Source organism: Urocampus carinirostris, chromosome 9 (genome assembly GCF_059441175.1).
Source record: "Urocampus carinirostris isolate Australia breed hairy pipefish chromosome 9, RoL_Ucar_1.0, whole genome shotgun sequence".
NCBI classification, from domain to species: Eukaryota; Metazoa; Chordata; class Actinopteri; order Syngnathiformes; family Syngnathidae; genus Urocampus; species Urocampus carinirostris.
In genome coordinates, this window is record NC_142357.1 from 22,110,591 (window position 1) to 22,129,218 (window position 18,628).

At 40.2% G+C, this 18,628-nt stretch overlaps 2 protein-coding genes across 15 annotated transcripts in view; both read right to left on the reverse strand.

Moving 5' to 3' along the window:
• Window positions 1-2,498, reverse strand: part of prom1a (prominin 1a) — an 87,343-nt gene extending 84,845 nt beyond the window's left edge. For all 12 annotated transcript variants that reach the window (XR_015851248.1, XR_015851247.1, XR_015851246.1 and 9 more), the window contains exon 1: window positions 2,093-2,498. Coding sequence is in view for 5 of the 12 variants with exons in the window: in XM_088343253.1 (XP_088199379.1) it covers window positions 2,093-2,324 (232 nt within the window). In the remaining 7 variants the exon portion in view is untranslated. The remainder of the gene's footprint in view (window positions 1-2,092) is intronic.
• Window positions 2,499-9,008: 6,510 nt separating this feature from the next.
• Window positions 9,009-18,628, reverse strand: part of tapt1a (transmembrane anterior posterior transformation 1a) — a 31,931-nt gene continuing 22,311 nt past the window's right edge. For all 3 annotated transcript variants that reach the window (XM_088343255.1, XM_088343256.1, XM_088343257.1), the window contains 2 exons: window positions 17,751-17,926; window positions 9,009-11,550 (listed from right to left, as the gene is read on the reverse strand). In XM_088343255.1, coding sequence (XP_088199381.1) covers window positions 11,246-11,550; window positions 17,751-17,926 — 481 coding nt within the window. In that variant the 3' untranslated portion in view covers window positions 9,009-11,245. The remainder of the gene's footprint in view (window positions 11,551-17,750; window positions 17,927-18,628) is intronic.

Below are 18,628 nucleotides of genomic sequence, written 5' to 3' on the forward strand. Positions count from 1 at the left end.
TGTTTTGTGTTATAGTATTACGAAGTGGTATTTTTTAAGTATTTCTGTAGAAGTATTTTTATGTACGGTAATCCCTCGGTTATCGCGGTTAATGGGGACCAAAACCACCCGCGAAAAGTGAAAATCCGCAAAGAAGCGACGCCCCCTCAAAAATGCTTAAAAAAATAAAAAATATCTCATCTCATCTCATCTCATCTCATTAGCCGTACCGCTTATCCTCATTAGGGTCGCGGGGGGGCTGGAGCCCATCCCAGCCATCTCCGGGCAGTGGGCAGGGGACACCCTGAACTGGTTGCCAGCCAATCGCAGGGCACACAGGGACAGACAACTCATTCGCTCATTCACACTTAGGGACAATTTGGACCGGCCAATTAACCTGAAAATGCATGTTTTTGGAACGTGGGAGGAAACCGGAGTGCCCGGAGGAAACCCACGCAAGCACGGGGAGAACATACAAACTCTGCACAGGATGTCTGGAGCTGGATTTGAACCCACGACAGGTTCCCATGACATGAACTGTGCCGCACAAGCGCTAACCACTGCGCCGCCGTGCTGCCATAAAAAAAAAAAAAAAAATATATATATATATATTTTTAGACCTGCGAAGCTCTGAACCCGCAAACGTGGAACCACGAAGTAGCGACGCCCCTTCAAGAATGCTTTAAAAAAAAAGTATTGTTTTGTATTCATATAGTGTTGTTTTGTCATATATCTTCAGTATTTTTGAAATATACTGTAGTTGGGTTTTTATAGTAATTCGGGGTAAAATTTCTGTAGTATTTCTGTAGTATTTTTATCCTATTTCTTTTTTCCGAATGAAAGCAAAATAATATAAGACGTCCCTGTTCTTAAACATTATATTTGGTATTTAGTCTTGTAGTGCTTTTGTAATATTTCTGTAGAAGGTTTTTTGTTGTATACACACAAAAGTGACAATGGGGGCAAAGTTTGCTCAAAAACAGTTAACCGCTCTTTAGGGCCCCCTAGTGGTCGCGGGGCCCTAAGCAGCTGCTTAGTTCGCTTATGTCTGAATATGTTGACATTAGATTATCCGTTTTGATGTTATTTTTCGGACTAAGATGCGGCTAATGCTAACTTAGCATAGTTTTTAAAGGCCGAAGCTAACAAAACAAAATAAAAACACTTAACCTTCCAACACATATTTGCTATGGTTACTAATATGCACTTCCCTTTTTTTATTAAAGTTACGGTAAAAAAAAAAAAAAAATCAATGATGAACTATACTGTGAGTTATACTGAGCAAGCAAGAGAAGATTTCTTAGCTGATTTGTGGTGAGGTAAAGCTAGCTAGGAAAAATAAATGAATTGGGATGTGCAAGTAACAGGAATTGGTATGCTACCTTTTTAGTAACCGTGAAGAATCGGAAATTAGAGGAACAATGTATTGCCCTTATACAAATGTAATATTTAAAGAACAGTGTGTATTTTTAGCAACTCCCAGTATGTATGTTCTCCCCGTGCTTGCGTGGGTTTCGTCCGGGCACTCCGGTTTCCTCCCACATTCCAAAGACATGCATTTCAGGTGAATTGGCCGGTCCAAATTGTCCCTAGGTGTGACTGAGCGAGTGAGTTGTCTGTCCCCATGTGCCCTGCGATTGGCTGGCAACCAGTTCAGGGTGTCCCCTGACCACTGCCCGGAGATGGCTGGGATGGGCTACACCCCCCCCCCCCCCCCCCCCCCCGCGCGACCCTAATAAGGATAAGCAGTACAGCTAATGAGATGAGATGAGATATTTATGTATTTACTCTTAATGAATCAACCAATGAGTGGTTAAATATTTTTTTACTCTAAATAGCAACAGTACAGAGGTTTTTGAGGTTTTCCTTGCCCTTATGTACGTTTCAGATCAGGGTAATTCTAGTTTGTGCAGCCCTTTGAGACTTTTAGTGATTTGGGGCTACACAAATAAACATGACTTGATCTGGTTAACTTTTTGTTATTAATTATAGGCAAAACGTTTACAAACCCTTGCTTAAGTCATTTAAATAAAGGTGGATGGATGGCTGGATGGATGGATGGATGGATGGATGGATGGATGGATGGATGGATGGAAGAGTGTGCTTTGCTTACCTTGCGGGAAGTCATTTGGTTGCACAGCGCTCAGAAAAGTGTGCACCAAGTGGAAGAGAATCCCTATGGGTCCCGGTTCATGGTGGGCCACCGTCTCGTAGACTCCGGCGGGCACGTAGCCGAAGTCCAACTTGGCCGGCGGGGGTGCGTGCAGCCTCGTCGGCTGCGCTTCTTGGAGCTCCCCGGAGCTCAGCAGCATGAAAAGCACGACCAGGATTCCGATCTTGCCCATTGCGATATTGCAGGTGGTCGAGGTGCAAGAGGGGCTTTAAAAGTGTCCGAGTGGGAAGCGCCTGCTACCGGCGATGGGGCATGGTCGTGGCTCGCCCCCTCTCCTCCAGTTGTGGCCTGCCCCCTCCACGAAGGGAGATCCTTTCTGCGCGGTCTCCGCTCAGCGAACACTCCACACTCGCTGTGGTAGGCGCGCGTGCACGTCTTCTCCGCCCAGCAGCATCCTTGCGGGAGCGCGCGGGTAAGTGAAAAAGGGCGTCCCCTGCTGTTATTAAAGAACAACACTTAGTTATTCGGGAGACATTTATGTGTTTCTCAATAACGTTACATGCACCACTGTTCAAACGCATAGTTGGTAATATGACCCCCCCTAAAAGACTACTCGAAAGGGTTGGGGATGGACAACATACGGCCAGCGACCTGGATCAGGTCCGCCAACGGATTTGATCCGGTCCGGTCTGTGCAATAGAGCTGGGAGAGGCACGGGGAGAATGAGTCGCCAAACCAGGGGTGTCAAACTCATTTAAGCTCGGGGGCCACACGATAGAACAAACATCCTCTCGGGGCCGGAAAAAGAAAAAAAGAGAAAGAAATAAGAGAAAGATAGGGAGAGAAAGGTAAAGAGGGAGGGACAAAAAAGAGAAAGACAGACAGGCAGAGAAAGAGAGAGAGAGAGAGAGAGAGAGAGAGAGAGAGAGAGAGAGAGAGAGAGAGAGAGAGAGAGAGAGAGAGAGCGTGAGGAAACAAGAGATAACAACAGAAATAGTGAGAGAGGGGGAAAGAAAGAGAAAGAATAAAATCCAAAGAGAAAAAGAAAGAGATAAAAAGAGGAGAGAAGAGAGAAGGAGAGAAAGAGAGAGAGGGGAAAGACAGAAGGGGAAAGCAAGAGAGAGAGTAATGGAAAAAATGAAGACAGAGCAAAAGAAGTTAAAAAGTCATAGAGAGAAAGAGACAAAAAGGAACAAAGAATGAGAAAAGGAGACAGAGAGAGTCAAAGAGAGAGATAGAGAGAGTGAAAGTAAAATGGAGGAAGAGAGAGAGAGAGAGAGATTAGAGAGAGAGAAATACCAGTGCAGTGTTTGTGAGAGGCACATCAAGTGGACCTATTTCAACCTACAGCTCTTTCTCTTGCGCTTCTCTGAGCGTTGTCTCGCGGGCCGGATCCAATCCCCTAGCGGGCCTGATCTGGCCCGCAGGCCGCCTGTTTGACACATGAGTGCCAAACGAGAATCAGGAGAGTTTAAATATTTGGGAGACGGGCCGAACCAGTAAGAAAAAAAATGATCAGTTTGATTATTTGTATCTGCCGATACATAGTCTCGAAACCGATAGAATACGAAGGGACACTAGGGACAAGAGTGACACCAGAAGAACAGAACTTCATTTACCATTGATTATAATTATATCATCATCATTTTTCTTTGGCAGGCGAGGTTTATGAGCCCGATGAGCCGCATGTGGCCCGCGGCGCGTAGTTTGCTCGCCCCTGACCTATCAAGAGTTGACATAATTGTCCACCATCTTGCTGCTGCGGGCACCTGAAAATCCAAAACTTTGCCAAAGCCCAGGCAAAACATATGATGAAAAATGACGTGGTCTGGCCATTTTAAGTCTCCGTACTATGTATTCTTCCTTGTGCTTTTTAGCAAAGATATTTGGTTACATGACACAATACAGTGAACTCTAGTACTCAAATAATACACAATGTCCCTTTAATTAAGTTTCATGGGAATGACAATCCCACTCAATCCCTCATCTTAATTTCAAAGTTATCACACTAACTTCTGTGGAATAAATACCGGATTAGAAACTGGATCGCTTCAGAATTTCCATCAAATTTTACTTAAAGAACCTTTTTTCCAGGGGGTCCCTGACCTCCAAGGACCGGACAATGATGTCATTGTGGCACGTCAGCAGGTATTGGATGTCCATACCTTACCTTTGGCCAGAAAGAGACGAGACTAAGGAGACCATGGAAAAGTGGGTCATTATAGAACAAATATATACTTTGTCAAACTTGAAATCAGTGGTGTTTAATGTCCAGATTGTCCTGAAAATATTTTTTATAACATCTTGAGAATTGCACATAACAACATAATGATAATAATACAATAATAATGATAATTGTTGTGATTACAAAAAGTGCAAAAAATGCGTGCCTTCAAAATTTTATGTTGGATACAGTTTTATTGAAACATATTTTTTAGGAAACTCAAGGTATCTGAACAGTGATCTTTTGTCATAGTATCATTGCTCCTTTAAAAATATATATATTTGCATGTACAAATCTTCAATAAAATGTGTTCATTCTTGTGTAATTTCAACCCCCAGCTGTCGAGAGTAGTCGAACCAGCAGAGGGGATGAGCAAATGTATCTTAACTTTCCTATGTTTTAACCTTTAATGTAAAATAAGCATTATTTTATTAGAAAAAGGAAAATACACATATACACTGTTTACACTTTTTGTATTCATGAAAACCAAGCAGAAAATAAGACAGTATTTTTATTTCAATTTATATTACTGTACAAACCTTTCATTTGATTCTGTTGAACACAGCCTCAATCGGATAAGTCAAGTCATGTTTATTTTTGTGTAGCCCTTAATCACAAAGAGTCTCAAAGAGCTGCACAGAACACAGATTATTGTAAACTACAGAGTGTGATTACACCATCCCCTGATCTAAAACCTACATGAGAAAAACTCAAAACCTCAGCATGAGTAAAATCAAGAAACCTAGAGAAAAGACCACAAATGAGTTAATCCCCCTTCCAGGATGACCAGGCCAAAATGGATGTTTCAAAAACAAATAATACACAGATATTGTCAACATGAAATATAGGTCATTCATAAGCTACTGAATAGAAGTGTGTTTTGAGCCTAGATTTAAACAGTTCCACTGACATTGCAGATCAAATCTCAGGAGGCAGAACATTCCACAACATCGGGGCCTGAATGGAGAATGCTCTCGAACCTGCAGATCTCTTCTTGGCTCTTGGGATCACGAATAGACCAGCATTTTCAGAGCGAAGGCTCCGGACCGGAACACAGGGGGAAATTAAATCTGAAATATATGAGGGAGCAAGTACATGCATGATTTTGTAAACGACCAACAGAACCTTAAAATCACAACTTAAGCTAATAGGTTAGCTAAAATCTGGGTAATGTGATCAAACTTTCTTGTGTTTGTTAAAAGCCTCGCTGCAGCATTTTGTACCAGCTGCAGGCTCTTGATCTTGAACTTTGGGAGACGGAAGAGTATAGTACATTACTGTCATCGAGACAGGAGAAAACAAACGCATGAATTATAATCCCCGCATCGGACTGAGACAGTATTGGGCAAATTTTAGCAATGTTGCGAAGATGGAAAAAAGCTGTTCTGGTAATATTCTTAACATATGTTTGGAAGGACAGATTGGGGTCAAATGTGACACCTAAATTCGGATAACCGTGAACATAAGATGTTGCTTCTTTTTCAAGCATTTGGCATCGCAATTTGGTAGGCTAGGAGCAGGGCAGTGGGCAGGAAAACCTTACAGATTCAACAAAGCCCAAAAATCATTGGTCGGCAGTAGCTCAGGAGGTAGAGCGATCGTTTTAGGATTAAGCGATCACAGTTCAAATCCCGGCTTGTCCGTGTTACATGCCAAAGTGTCCTTGGGTAAGACACTGAACCCCCAATACCCCCAATAAGCAGGTTAGCGCCTTACATGGCTGCACAGATCACGGCCGCTATTGGGAAATGTGAAGCACAATGTAAAGCGCTTTGGGAAGTCATTGACTTGAAAAGCGCTATATAAATGCACACATTTTATTTCATTTCATTGGGTGCTTTCTGCCTAGCCTGGAGTTCATAGCCGGCATGCGATACCGCAACAGAGCTCTTTATAAAAGACTCCGCTCATCTCGGTCACCACCTCTGTGACCTGCTACTCTGATAAGCGCTGTAGGTTCCTAGAACAGGAGGCTCAGAGACAGTTTGTCCAAGGCCATCACCATCCTAAACAAGCATACAAAAGTCTGAAAAAAGTATATCTTACTTTTTTATTGAAATTAGTATTCCTTTTTTATTCCTTGATTTTTTGGGGAAGTGTTAAATGTCATTGCACAACTTTCCATTGGACTATTGTTCTGATGCACTCACAAATTGGGCCAGTCGCCAAGGACTACCTTGTAAACATGTTTGCCTATTTATCCCAACTTTTCCTCATATAAATCTTTATTACATGTTTATTCTGCAGAGCCACGCCTAATTTGGGCGGCAGTAGCTCAGGAGGTAGAGCGATCGTTTTAGGATTAAGGGATCTCAGTTCGAATCCCGGCTTGTCCGTGTTACATGCCGAAGTGTCCTTGGGTAAGACACTGAAACCCCAATAAGCAGGTTAGCGCCTTACAGGGCTGCACAGATCACGGCCGCTATTGGGAAATGTGAAGCACAATGTAAAGCGCTTTGGGAAGTCATTGACTTGAAAAGCGCTATATGAATGCAGATCATTTCATTTCATTTCATAATTTTGTTGTAAACAAGGGTCACTACGTTGTTACCAATGACAATAAAAACAATTTTATTTCTAATGCTGAAATGATTCAAACTTGTTGGTGACCTACGTGCCTTTTTAAGTGTTAGTGACCCAAGTGCGTCTCGTCCGTAAGCGTCCTTTCATAAGCAGCTTATGAAAGTGTAAGCGTACAGCGAGACACACAAATTGGCCTCTAGGACAGGTGAGGTCATCTGCGGGGTAAATCTCAGCTTACTGGCGCCCGTTGAAAAGAAACAAAGCTGGTTTCTACTGACACCGATACATGACGTAAATGTCGCCTTTAAAAAAATTCCATTACGAAAGGAAACAGGGAGGAGCAATATATTTATTCTTGTGAAATATCTGTGAGGGAAGAGGAGGGCCATTTACAATAAAAAAGCCCTAGTCAAATAGTGAGATTTAAAGGGTTTGCTGGTTACCTGTGTGTATAAATCTGGTAGAAAACATGTAAAGGAAGTACATTTGGCAGAATGTACTTTTTCTGAATGCTACCGTCATCTTACTGGGCCTCTGAATAAAGTGATTATACTGTAACCCCTCGTTTATCGGGTTTAACAGGCACCAGAACCCCCCGGGATATCCGAAAATCCATAAAATAGCACGCCCCGTTTTGAACATGAACTCTGGCAGCCATCGCGTACAGCAATATTCGACCGGGGATGATGGATAGTGGTCGCACGGCTGCTGTTCATTTTAGACGAAAGGAACGGAAAACATACACAAAACGCATAATACAAATTTGCTCTCTCGGCCCTGGCTCGTAGCAATGGTTGACAGTGGATAATGGATCTTGGCCTCACAAAAGCTGTTAATTTTAGGGAAAAGAAACGAAAAAAAAAATCGCGCATGACACAGATTTGCTCTTGGCCACAATCACAACAGTAGTTGACAGGTGATAATGGATCACGGCCAAAATAGTACAGTACATTTATAACAGGCCACAAAGGCAAGCTTCAGCAGCCCGAACTGAAAAAAATAAAATAAAAAAAAAGCCGGGCAACAACTCTGTATTTCGTTTTAGACTGTCCAGAATGCCACGCCTCCTGACAATAGCGCCTTCTGCCAGTCCCCATCGCAATATGGAAGGGGATAATGGATTGCGGCCACATGAGTGCAGTTAACTTTAGATGTAAACACTGTTAAATGCATTCGGCCGACCCCTAATCGCAGCACTATACAATTTCCTATAATGTATTCCTGAATATTTTCCGTTTGATGCTAAGAGTGCAAAGTAGCGAGGGATTATAGTATTGCATACCATATTCATGATACACCTGTTCTGCTAGTGTGTGGACAAATGAAATAACCCATCTGTGTGAATTTTACAAACTTTACACAATGAACGGACTGAATCAACATGAGTGAAAACATTAGATTACTACTTGTTGGAAATAGGTAACTTTGCAAGTATGCACAAATAATTGTGTTCTGTGAAAAACAGCAACACTGCACAATTGTATTAATGTGAAGAAAGGTAATACATTTGCAAGGTATTTCTGGGTGTTACTGCGAAAGCACATGCAAAAATGTTGCTGTGTCTCAGTATTAAAACGGGTAGAGCTGATCCTTTAGTTTTCACATTAAAACATTTGGACACATAAGGAGGGATGATTCTTGCATTGTGTTTGTTTAAATAAGCAAATCTCCCAGGTCTCAGATATGGATTCTGCAGTTCCTCATTGTGAAATGCAGGAGTTTTACAAAAAAAAAGTAAATGGCAGAAAGCAAATATTTTGTAGAGTTTTGCTTGTTATTTATCTCAGGAAGACAGGATATTTTCCAGGTCGGCACACAAATGAGGTTTTGCAGGGTATCCGTGTTAAACAGGTAGATTCTCATATAGATTTCTTGTGGTTACAGTTTACGAATGTGTGGCCTACATTTGGGCAAAAATGATAGATCTATTAGGTGTTTTATCATGTATAACTTTGAGAAAGTACTTAATACACACTCAAGCATCTTTGGGACTTTTGTAGACTCAAAAATAATAAACAAGGTAGAGAACACGCATGCAATGAAAGATGACAGGTTAGGCAGAATCCTGTAGTTACATGACAAAAATATCATAACCATTGGTTTTGTGTGTTGTTTTTTAAAATCTAAACAGTATTCCGCGAATGGACATGAAAAAAGCTGGAGCCGAGATCATCACAAGTGGCACCACCGCAAAATTATTTATTGATTGCCATTATAACAACAGAAACAAACTACATCAAAACTCTGTATTATGCAATAATGCAACATCTCCTGCCCTGATATGGAAGGAAAGTTCCTTAAATAAATTTAAATAAATTATGATATACATGGCACATTTCATAGCAAATAAGAATATGACTTTTTTTCATATTTCTGCAAAAAAAAAAAAAAAAAACATCTCCTCATTGGTATTAAAGTCCATACGAATGCATTCCAGATCCGAAGGTTTCCATTGTGAAAAAAACTTCAGATTATGCAAATGACGTAAACATATCGAAGGCACCTCGCTATTTTGATGCATTGGTGGGGAAAACAACAACACATAAACAAAAGCATTAGGAGAGCAAGCAGGAGGTCTGAATTGAAGAAAATGTTAAGTGAGGACATAATTTTGTGGCAAATGAAGGTTTAATCGAAAGAGGACTTTATGTGATAAAAATGTTGGCAAACAGCTGTAAAATATTGCACAATGCCTGTGTGAAAGATTTTTTTTTTCCCGACCCCTCTGCAAGAAAGGCAGTCATATTAAAGAATGACTTTGAATTAGAAGGTAATTTCACATAATAGAGCTTTAAAAGAAATCATGAAATAGTACACTGGGGAGAAGAAAGTAATTTTGAATGGTTGCTGTGACACCGTCATTTTCTTAGCTATGCACAGCGTTCTAACTTTATAAGAAATGTCTGCGACAGAAGGAGACAATTTGCAGTAGTTCTTGAGCATATTTGCTCAAAATGGGCCACAATTCCAAAGGACTGAAAAAAAGGAGGAGTGCCTTTTGTGTGAAATAGGTAGGTCTTTCTATTGATACCGATAGTTCATTCACGATCACTGTGTGAGGGAATGACTCATCAGGCTCTTTGTCTAAAAAGACCCAGAAATGTTTCAGTAGAAAAGCTAACTAAGTATGGTCTCTATATAAAATTGGTAAGAGTTTTACAAGAAGTGAGAAAATTGTAATGCTCTCCGTGTGAAAATGTGGCAAATTCTGGGCCTGTTTGTGGAATAAGGTTGTAATGCAGCTGGATTAGGGTAAATAAGAAAAAACGGCTTGAGTTTGAGGGCTCTCTGTATGTTTATTATCCATTTGTTTGAAAAAGGCAGCAAAAATATATGGGATGTGAGTGAAAAAGATTAAATGTGTAAGGTGTAAAATGGATTTTGCAGGCTCTCTGTATGAAAGTCGTTTTCATTATGGAGGGTAATGTATGACAAAAGGTCTAACTAGACATTCGCCTTTGGTTTTAGGCAGGACTTTTGCAAGCTCTCTTTGCCAACCATGCTTTAAATGATCTGGGTCAGGCATCTCAAATATACGGCACACGGGCTATATCCAGCCCGCTGGATGATTTAATCAGGCCCGCCATACATTTCGTATGTAAAAAAGAAGCAAGTCTCTAGGTCATTTCAATTAAAGGTTATAATTTTTAAAATTAATTCAAACTAAATGCTCTTCCCAGCCAATAGAGGGCAGTGTTGGGTTTGTATAGCATGGTGAGTTTGTTCAGGAGTAAAACTTAATTCACCCATCAGCTAAAAAAACAGCTAACACATTCAATGCCAAACATGAAAACACTTTTTTTCAATTGTTTGTGAATAAATGTGTTGTTTAGAAAAGATCCACTGTCCTCGGTGGTTTAAATATGTAGGGTACATTTTACTATTGCAGGCTGAACGATAAAGCAAAATAATGAAAAGCAAAGCTAAAAAAATTCAGGTGACAGTCTTTTACTGATGTGGCCCGCCTGAGAACATGAACTTTGGATCCGGCCCCACAGTTTGACTTCCTGCTCTAGGTGAAATAGTAACCCATCTGGCATGATGTCTGTGGGAGTTTGGCTACATATAGCTGGAACATTAGCTTATCTTTCAATTTGAGTCACAAAAAAATAGGAACACATAATTATTGTAAATTGTTAAACAGAAAGCAAAAGCTTGACTTATCATCACTGGCTTGGGAATGCCGTAAACACCATCTGAGAAGTCTCCTGTGGAGGGAGAGTTCTTCATCCACTTTAGCGTGGATTCCTGCTGACCACTTCTGTACTTTGATAAGTGCTTCATTCAAATGCAGCTTCTGCACACAGGGATTATCAGCCTGTAAAATCTCCCTGTTGTGAATTGTCACAAAATATCAGGAAACTGGCGCACAGCGCCTCCAATGACGTTCACGTGTTTGTTGTCCCTCAGTCGATGCGATTGCCACAGATGGTGAAACGGTCGATCTCCAGAAGGTCTTTTTTGGGAGCTTTAGGCTTCCCTTCGGGCATGATGTCCTGTCCCACTTTGGAGGGCGAAGGTGCAGGCTGGTGGCATTCGGATGCAGGAGGCAATCGAACGCCAGGAGTGGGGGATGCTAGAGCTGAGGAAGAAGAGTCAGTGGGAGGTGGGGGGAAATCCCACCGCGGGCCTGGCTGACTTGTCACTGAAGAAGTTGAAGGTGAGGAGGAGGTGGGGAAAGTGGGTAGATTCAGGTTTGACTTGGCATCACCTAAGAAGAAAAAAAAACACAGTGATTGACAGAGAATTTGACTAAAAAATCACAATCGGCTGATATTCAGGGCACTTTTAAAAGTTGGGGTAATTTCCCATTATCTCTTTGTGAAAGAAGCAGTAGTTTAGAATCACAGTTTATGTTCACTGAAAAAGGGGAATACAGTAATCCTTCGGTTATCACGGTCAGCAGGGACCAGAAACCCCACGAAAAGTAAAAATCCACACATTTATAAGAGCCCCCAAGGGTCAAATTGACCTCGAGATGACATCCTTACAGAGCTTAACAAAATAACAACAATAGATCTACAAATAAAAAACAGAACACAAAAAGTGCAGTTGAATGAATGTACAAAAGTACAACAAACTAGAACAAGCTGGCTGCATCATAACATTGGGTTTCAGGTTTAGCCAGGTCTTCGCGCTGATTAAAACAACCGTCCTGTATGTAATGGTTTCCCATGAGTTTTAGCTCCAGGTCATCAGTTTATGGGTGATGGAACTGGCGTTAGTGAGATAAAAAATTGGCAGAAAGGCTTAACAGATTGTTACCCTAGCCATAGCACTAGGCCGGACCAGCAGCTTCGCTATTACCCTCACTCCCGACACTGGCTCAGTTACTTCCCGAACCCAATAATAATACAAGGAGGACACTACTGGTGATCACCGTTTCTTTGCGCTCTTCGAACTTTCCCAAGAGTCTAATTCAATAATGAATTTATTTTGTATGTAACGAGCCACTAAAGCTAGCTGTTGTCGTGCTTGTGACCCTAGTGAGGATAAGCGGCACAGAAAATGGATGGAGATACTTATAATAAAAAAAAGATTTACCAAAAAAATACAAAACTATACTTTTTATTTGACAATAGAAGTACTATAAATAAATTGATAAATGTATTTTGTTTTTAATATGGGACACTTACAAAGGACAAAGGGTAGGAGGCCAGTTCGTTGTTTTGACTATTATGCACTGTTTACATGATTGTCACTATCTGACAATTACCTTGTTGTTCTTTGATACCCACACCTTTTAGAGTGGATCTGCTTTTTGTAATTCATATTCAATAAAAAAGTGGCTCAGTGGGAGGCTTTCGGAAAATATTGGGAATTTGGAAGTTTTTTTGTACAGTCCTCTCCTGTTTTCCTTGTAATAAAAAAAATAATTAATGTCTTTTTCCCTGTATTTAAGGTTAATTAAGCTAAACACTTATCATAAACACATACGTAAAATGTATCTGCTAATTATGCTTAATCTTATTCTTCTCATTTTAAGAAATATTTTTAGTAAAATGAGAAAAATGAGCAAACCTGAAACAGGCCAAATTATCTTTCGGTAGTAGAATGAAAATGTAAGAAATAATAATAATAATAATAATAATTTCCTTTGTATTGTCATTCTTTGTAACAATGTACACAGAACGAAATGTTGATACACCTGACCCGTTGTAGCGAGTCGATGCAGCCGCAGCCAGAGGGCGCCGCCATTATACCAATTAGGTATGTCTCGGTCGAGGCGCGAACCAGCGACCTCCCAGTCTCAAAGCGGGCACACTACCATCTAGGCTACTGAGCTGGTAAATGACTGCTATTTCTAAATATTGATATTTTTGCTTTATGAAAACAAAATTTTGCATGCTGACATATTTTACAATTTCCATTTTAAGTATCAATTTAATTATGTTATGGGATTTTTTTTAATACTGCATTTTTAAAGTATATGTTTTAGTGTAGTAAAAAAAGCCACATGGGAAAAAGTTTATTATGTAGTACCTAAACATATAAATAACAGACTAATACCCAAAAATGATACTTAAAAAGTGTCGAGTAGTGAAACAAAAAGGTCTCTTTTACAGTTTTGGTAGGAATCTATATTGCTTAAGTCACAATAATAGTCTCAATGCTCAGCACTGTACAAATAAAAGGTGATAAAATCTAAAATTTTCTGAACCTTAATTCAATCCATGGAAAAATGAGAGGTAGTTTTTGTGCAGGGTCTCCATGTAAAATAGCCTAAACACAATGCGCTGTGTTACAACTTCCCATGTTATCTTGGCAATAATAGGCATAAGTTAAGATGCGGAAAGTAGTACATATAAAGCAGTCCGTGAATTTGGAGATTCTCTGTAATAAAGACTTTGTAATCGCTGTACTAGAAGTAACGCATAAGAGATAGATTGTTTATGTGCAAAGCAAATCTAGATGATTATAAAAAAACAAAGACAGGAATTTGAATATGATTATGCAGAGGTGTGGCACTTGAGTCAGCATGAGGTTGAAAGTGAGGCTAGTTAGCTGACGCAGAGGGTTAAAATCTCAGCTGAAAGACGAGGTGCCTTTGCCGCCTTTGTAAATCCAGATAAAGTCAACAGGAAGTGACATGTTGTAAGGATCTTTTGTCGCCTCAAAGTTCCCGTTGAGAGCTGTGGGCGGAACCGCGCGTGGAGGTGAGAGCGGAGAGGATTTGCATGCAAATGGCAGGAAAGCGCTGCCAGCTCCAGGAAAACGTGTGACTTGTGTGTTGACGCACGTATCTAAAAGTGTCCCGGCCCAAACTGAGTAATTTGTGAAGTTTCAGCAAACGTGGGCGCCCGCCTCGCTTTGATGTCATGGAAGCCGTGAGATGACATGCAACAATTGCCTCTGTATTTTACTTTGGCAAAATCTTCGCGATAAAGAGGAAAATAGGCTGAAGTTTTTTATAGAGAAAGATCGGCATCTTATTATGTAGGACCTTTGTCAAAGTGATGGTCAATTTAAGATTTTTTCTAAAGTTTGTGTGAAAGAAGCATGTATTTTTACCAATACATAGTGCATAAGGTAGAATACTTTTACAGTGGAACCTCGGTTCCGAACGCCTCTCAGTTCGAACAAATCGGAGTCCGACCAAAAATTTCGAGATATTCTTGCGTCGCTGTTCGGTCAAAAAATCAAAGTTCGAACGCCGGTAGTGCGTACGCTAGGGTGCGATGCTGAGCGGCGTACGGGTGTTTTAGCCCATTATTATGCTTTTGAAGAAAGTCAGTGCAAGCAGCAAATTTGCTACAGGTGAAAAAAGAAAAGTAGTCCGTACAACAATTGCATTTAAGAAAGAAATAATAGCAAAATATGAAGGAGGTGTGCGAGTGTCTGATCTTGCTAGGGAATACAGCATGGCTAAATCTACGATCAGTACGATACTAAAGAATAAGGAGGCTGTGAAATCTAGTGATGTGGCTAAGGGAGTGAGTGCTATAAGCAAGCAACGGCCGCAGTTTTGGAAGAGGTTGAAAAACTTTTGACAATTTTCCTCTCCCCACCGTCCACCTGCGCCTTCTGCTGACCACCACAAAGGTAAGAAATCCTATTCATAATTATTTTCTTTATCCTTTTTTTATTTTTACACGTTCATGTGAAATGATCTGCATTTATATAGCGCTTTTCAAGTCAATCACTTCCCAAAGCGCTTCACAATGTGCTCCACATTTCCCAATAGCGGCCTTGCAGCCATGTAAGGCGCTAACCTGCTTATTGGGGGTATTAGGGGTTCAGTGTCTTACCCAAGGACACTTCAACATGTAACACGGATGAGCCGGGATTCGAACTGGGATCCCTTGAACCCAAGACGAGCACTCTACCTACTGAGCTCCTGCCGCCATGTTAGCGTAATCTTTTGTACGGAAGACTAAGATAACGCGAATGTACGATTACCCTGGATTAGCTTTACGTTAAACATTCAAGGCAAACATTCAGGGTGTTGGAACGGATTAAAACGATTTGCATTATTCTTAATGGGAAAAATGATTTCGGTGATCGAACACATCGGTTTTCGAACAGGGTTCCGGAACGGATTATGGTCGAGAACCGAGGTTCCACTGTACTTGATATCTGTAAAAAAATGTTTAATTTGAAACGATCTCTGTATAAAATATCCAAGCAGAACTCTGAATGAAAGACCATCAACTCAGTGCCAAAACGTAAAACTGCATTTTTTTACATTTTATTTGAAAAACAATTATCAAGGTGCAGCTTAGCATTAGGTATCAAGCCTCTGGGATTTATTTCAGTAGCCCTCACTTGCTAGTCTTGCTTCTGGTATCCAGCAATAAAAGTGTAAAAGGCGCCCCCGTATGGCGAGTATTGGAGTAGTAAAGTAGTGTGGTCAGAGTAGCGAAGATATGGATAAGTAGAGTTAAGGGTTCAAGTTTCTTTCTCTCTAAAAAGGTGACGAAATCCCATCGTCATCATTGCGGCAAAGAGAATCAACGTTTTGTGCAGGTTGACAGGAACGGACGGGAAAGCCATGGTGACCGAAATCGTGTGATCAAGTAAGCGGAAAATTACGGTGCTGAAAAGTACTGGAAAAGTTCATGCATCATTGCATAAGTTCAGTGTTTTTGCAATAAAATGTTATTTTGCAAGCAAAGTGCCCTTGTGTATATGGAAAGCGTTGTTTAAATAATGGAGGTATCGGAAATGCCCCCGAAAGAGTCTAATTTCTGCTGGAACTGCATCTTTTCACAAAAAGACGTTTTTTTCAGTTTTCTTGGAAATGAGTACTTTCAAGAAATGTTAGCAATGTTTCACAGCTGTTTGAAAAACACTGGTAAAACGTAGAAACATACTTTTTTTAATCGAAAGATGAGGGTTCAAGCTTTCTTTTGATATGTCCCAAATTTTCTATAGGCCTTCAAAAATGTGTCAAAATGGGAAAAATTGGCTGGCTCTTCCCTTTTGAGAGAAATGTTGAATGAGTTCATGTTTTTCAGGGTCACTGACGCATGACTATAGTTTTAAGTGAAACTAAAAAACAAAACAATCAAATGATTTTGCAGGGTTACTGTGTGAAAGTCGGTAATTGTTACTACGTTTTTAAATTAAACTGCTGGTACACGGCCAAGCATTTAGACAAGTGTAGCAACATTAGTAAAATCATTTCGTAAATAATAGTCAGAATAATAATCGTTACCACAATAATGTTATTGCTCGCAGCAAATATTTTTTTCTTAATTATAGAATTAACTGTTTTTTTTTTCAATTTAGTTCAAGTCAAATGAAAAATGTCTTGAAAATGTTTGCACCATAGACTAATTTTACTCAAAAAATCCTTCAAACAAAATAAACAGTGGAACGTTTTTTGACAAGTAATTATAAATCAATCAAAATGTATTTGTTAAACACTTGCAATTCAAAGTGCTGTAAAAAAACCATCCCATGTACATAAAGAAAATGAAATCCCCCTTTTTTCCCCACCCAGCAACCCCAAATGCCAAATACAGACACGCAATGGTTAAAATAGACACCAAGAAATAACGTTATTTCCCGGACTATAAAGCCCACCAAAAACCCCAAATTGGCCAGAAATCTAAAGTGCGTTTTATAATCTGGTGCGCCTTATATATCAGAAATAAGGATAAAGGATAGATAATTGATGAGGTAATTACAGTCAGTGCACATTTAGTAGGATTTCATTATAAAACTGGTGCACGATTTTACCTGATTATGTTTGAAAATGAATTACAAAGGTAATACATGGACAGGATAACTGGATAATGTGACAATAATAGGCGGGATCTCTGTATGAAAAAAGAAACCTATTAAACATGCTTGTCTGTCTTTTCGGGATTTTAATGTAATAAAAGTAGTCACTTTGTAATATGTATCTCTTTGTTGATATCTAAATGAGGTGGTCATTTAGCATGATCTGTGAGGGTAATTTTCAGTATAATTATAAAACAATAATGTGCAAATGTCGTGATTGCTGATTTGGAGCACATGCAGCGGCTGGTTTGGCGCCAACAGCCCGGACAGCTGATTGGTGGACACTTCCTTTTTAAACCCCCGGCTTCCTCTTGGTGGCTGTCAGATCGTTGCGAACTGTTGCATTCCACTCAGTGAGCTTTCTCGTCCGACTCAGTTTGTGCTAAGCCTTTTACTGCCTGATCTTCGTTATTGACCGGTTTCTGGACCTGATTACGCCCGTTCTGCCTGTTACCTGACCTGTTTTGCACCGTTACCTGCCTGCCTCCTGCTAACGACCTCACTTACGAACACGACATCGCCTTTGATCTCTCTCTCGCTTTTCAAATAAAAACTGAGAAACGTGCGCTATTGAGTCCAGTGTCCGTTTCTGGTCTGTGACAGCAAAGGTAAAGTAGCTGTGCAAGGCAGTCATTTTATTTGACTGTTAAAAGCTAACGTGTCCCCACTGATGTTTGTTACCTGAAGGTGTGACGGGCGGCTCATGTTCAGCCGTGTTGCTGGAGGTTTTGGGTGAGGAGCCCGATCTTGCAGAGTTGGGCTTCTCGAACAATTTGCCCTCCATGTTGGCCCTCTTGACGTAAACGCACGACTTGCCCAATAGAACAATGCTGTTTAGCACCTTCAGTGTGACCAGTCTGCAGCAAAAGAATCACTTGTTTTATAGGCAAAGCAAAAATGTGTCAGATAGTAAGCAGGGGTTCCAAAGGTTTCACCTATAGAACAAAATTGGTTCTTGTATATCAATACAGTGCTTCTCAACATTTTTCGAGGTAAGGCACGATTTTTGTCATTAAATAAGGCACACCGTTCATCAAAAATGTTTAAAAATATATTCCCGGTGTTTGTTGTCTCAATTAAGATAGTGTTATCAATGCAACACTGAGTTCAAAGAGCCTTTATTATTTTTTTTCCCACTGCACCTATCTGCTTTTAGCAATGCTGTTCGGGAAGCGCAACACATTAGGAAGCAGGGGGATTACATGCTCGTCCTTGTGTTTTTTATTAGTGTAATATGAAAATAGTGAAAGTAAGAAAAGGCCTGTTCCAGGTACAGTCCGGGGCCAACCCAAAACCCCAAAAATATGAAAAAGAGAAGAAAACCATTCAAGCACACGTATTTGCATTCGCCACATAAGGAGCTTGACAGACGAAAAGTCTCAAATTTCGTACAGCACTTTTACATTGACAGTATACAATTTTATGGCTCAGGAGGTGATAGAAGCTATTCATAATTGTCACTAACTTTGCTGTAATTTTGGATTGTACTTCATATTGACTTCATATTTGTTTTTCAAGTTTCATTGTATTTTGCTCTTGCTTTTATAGAATAACAAAAT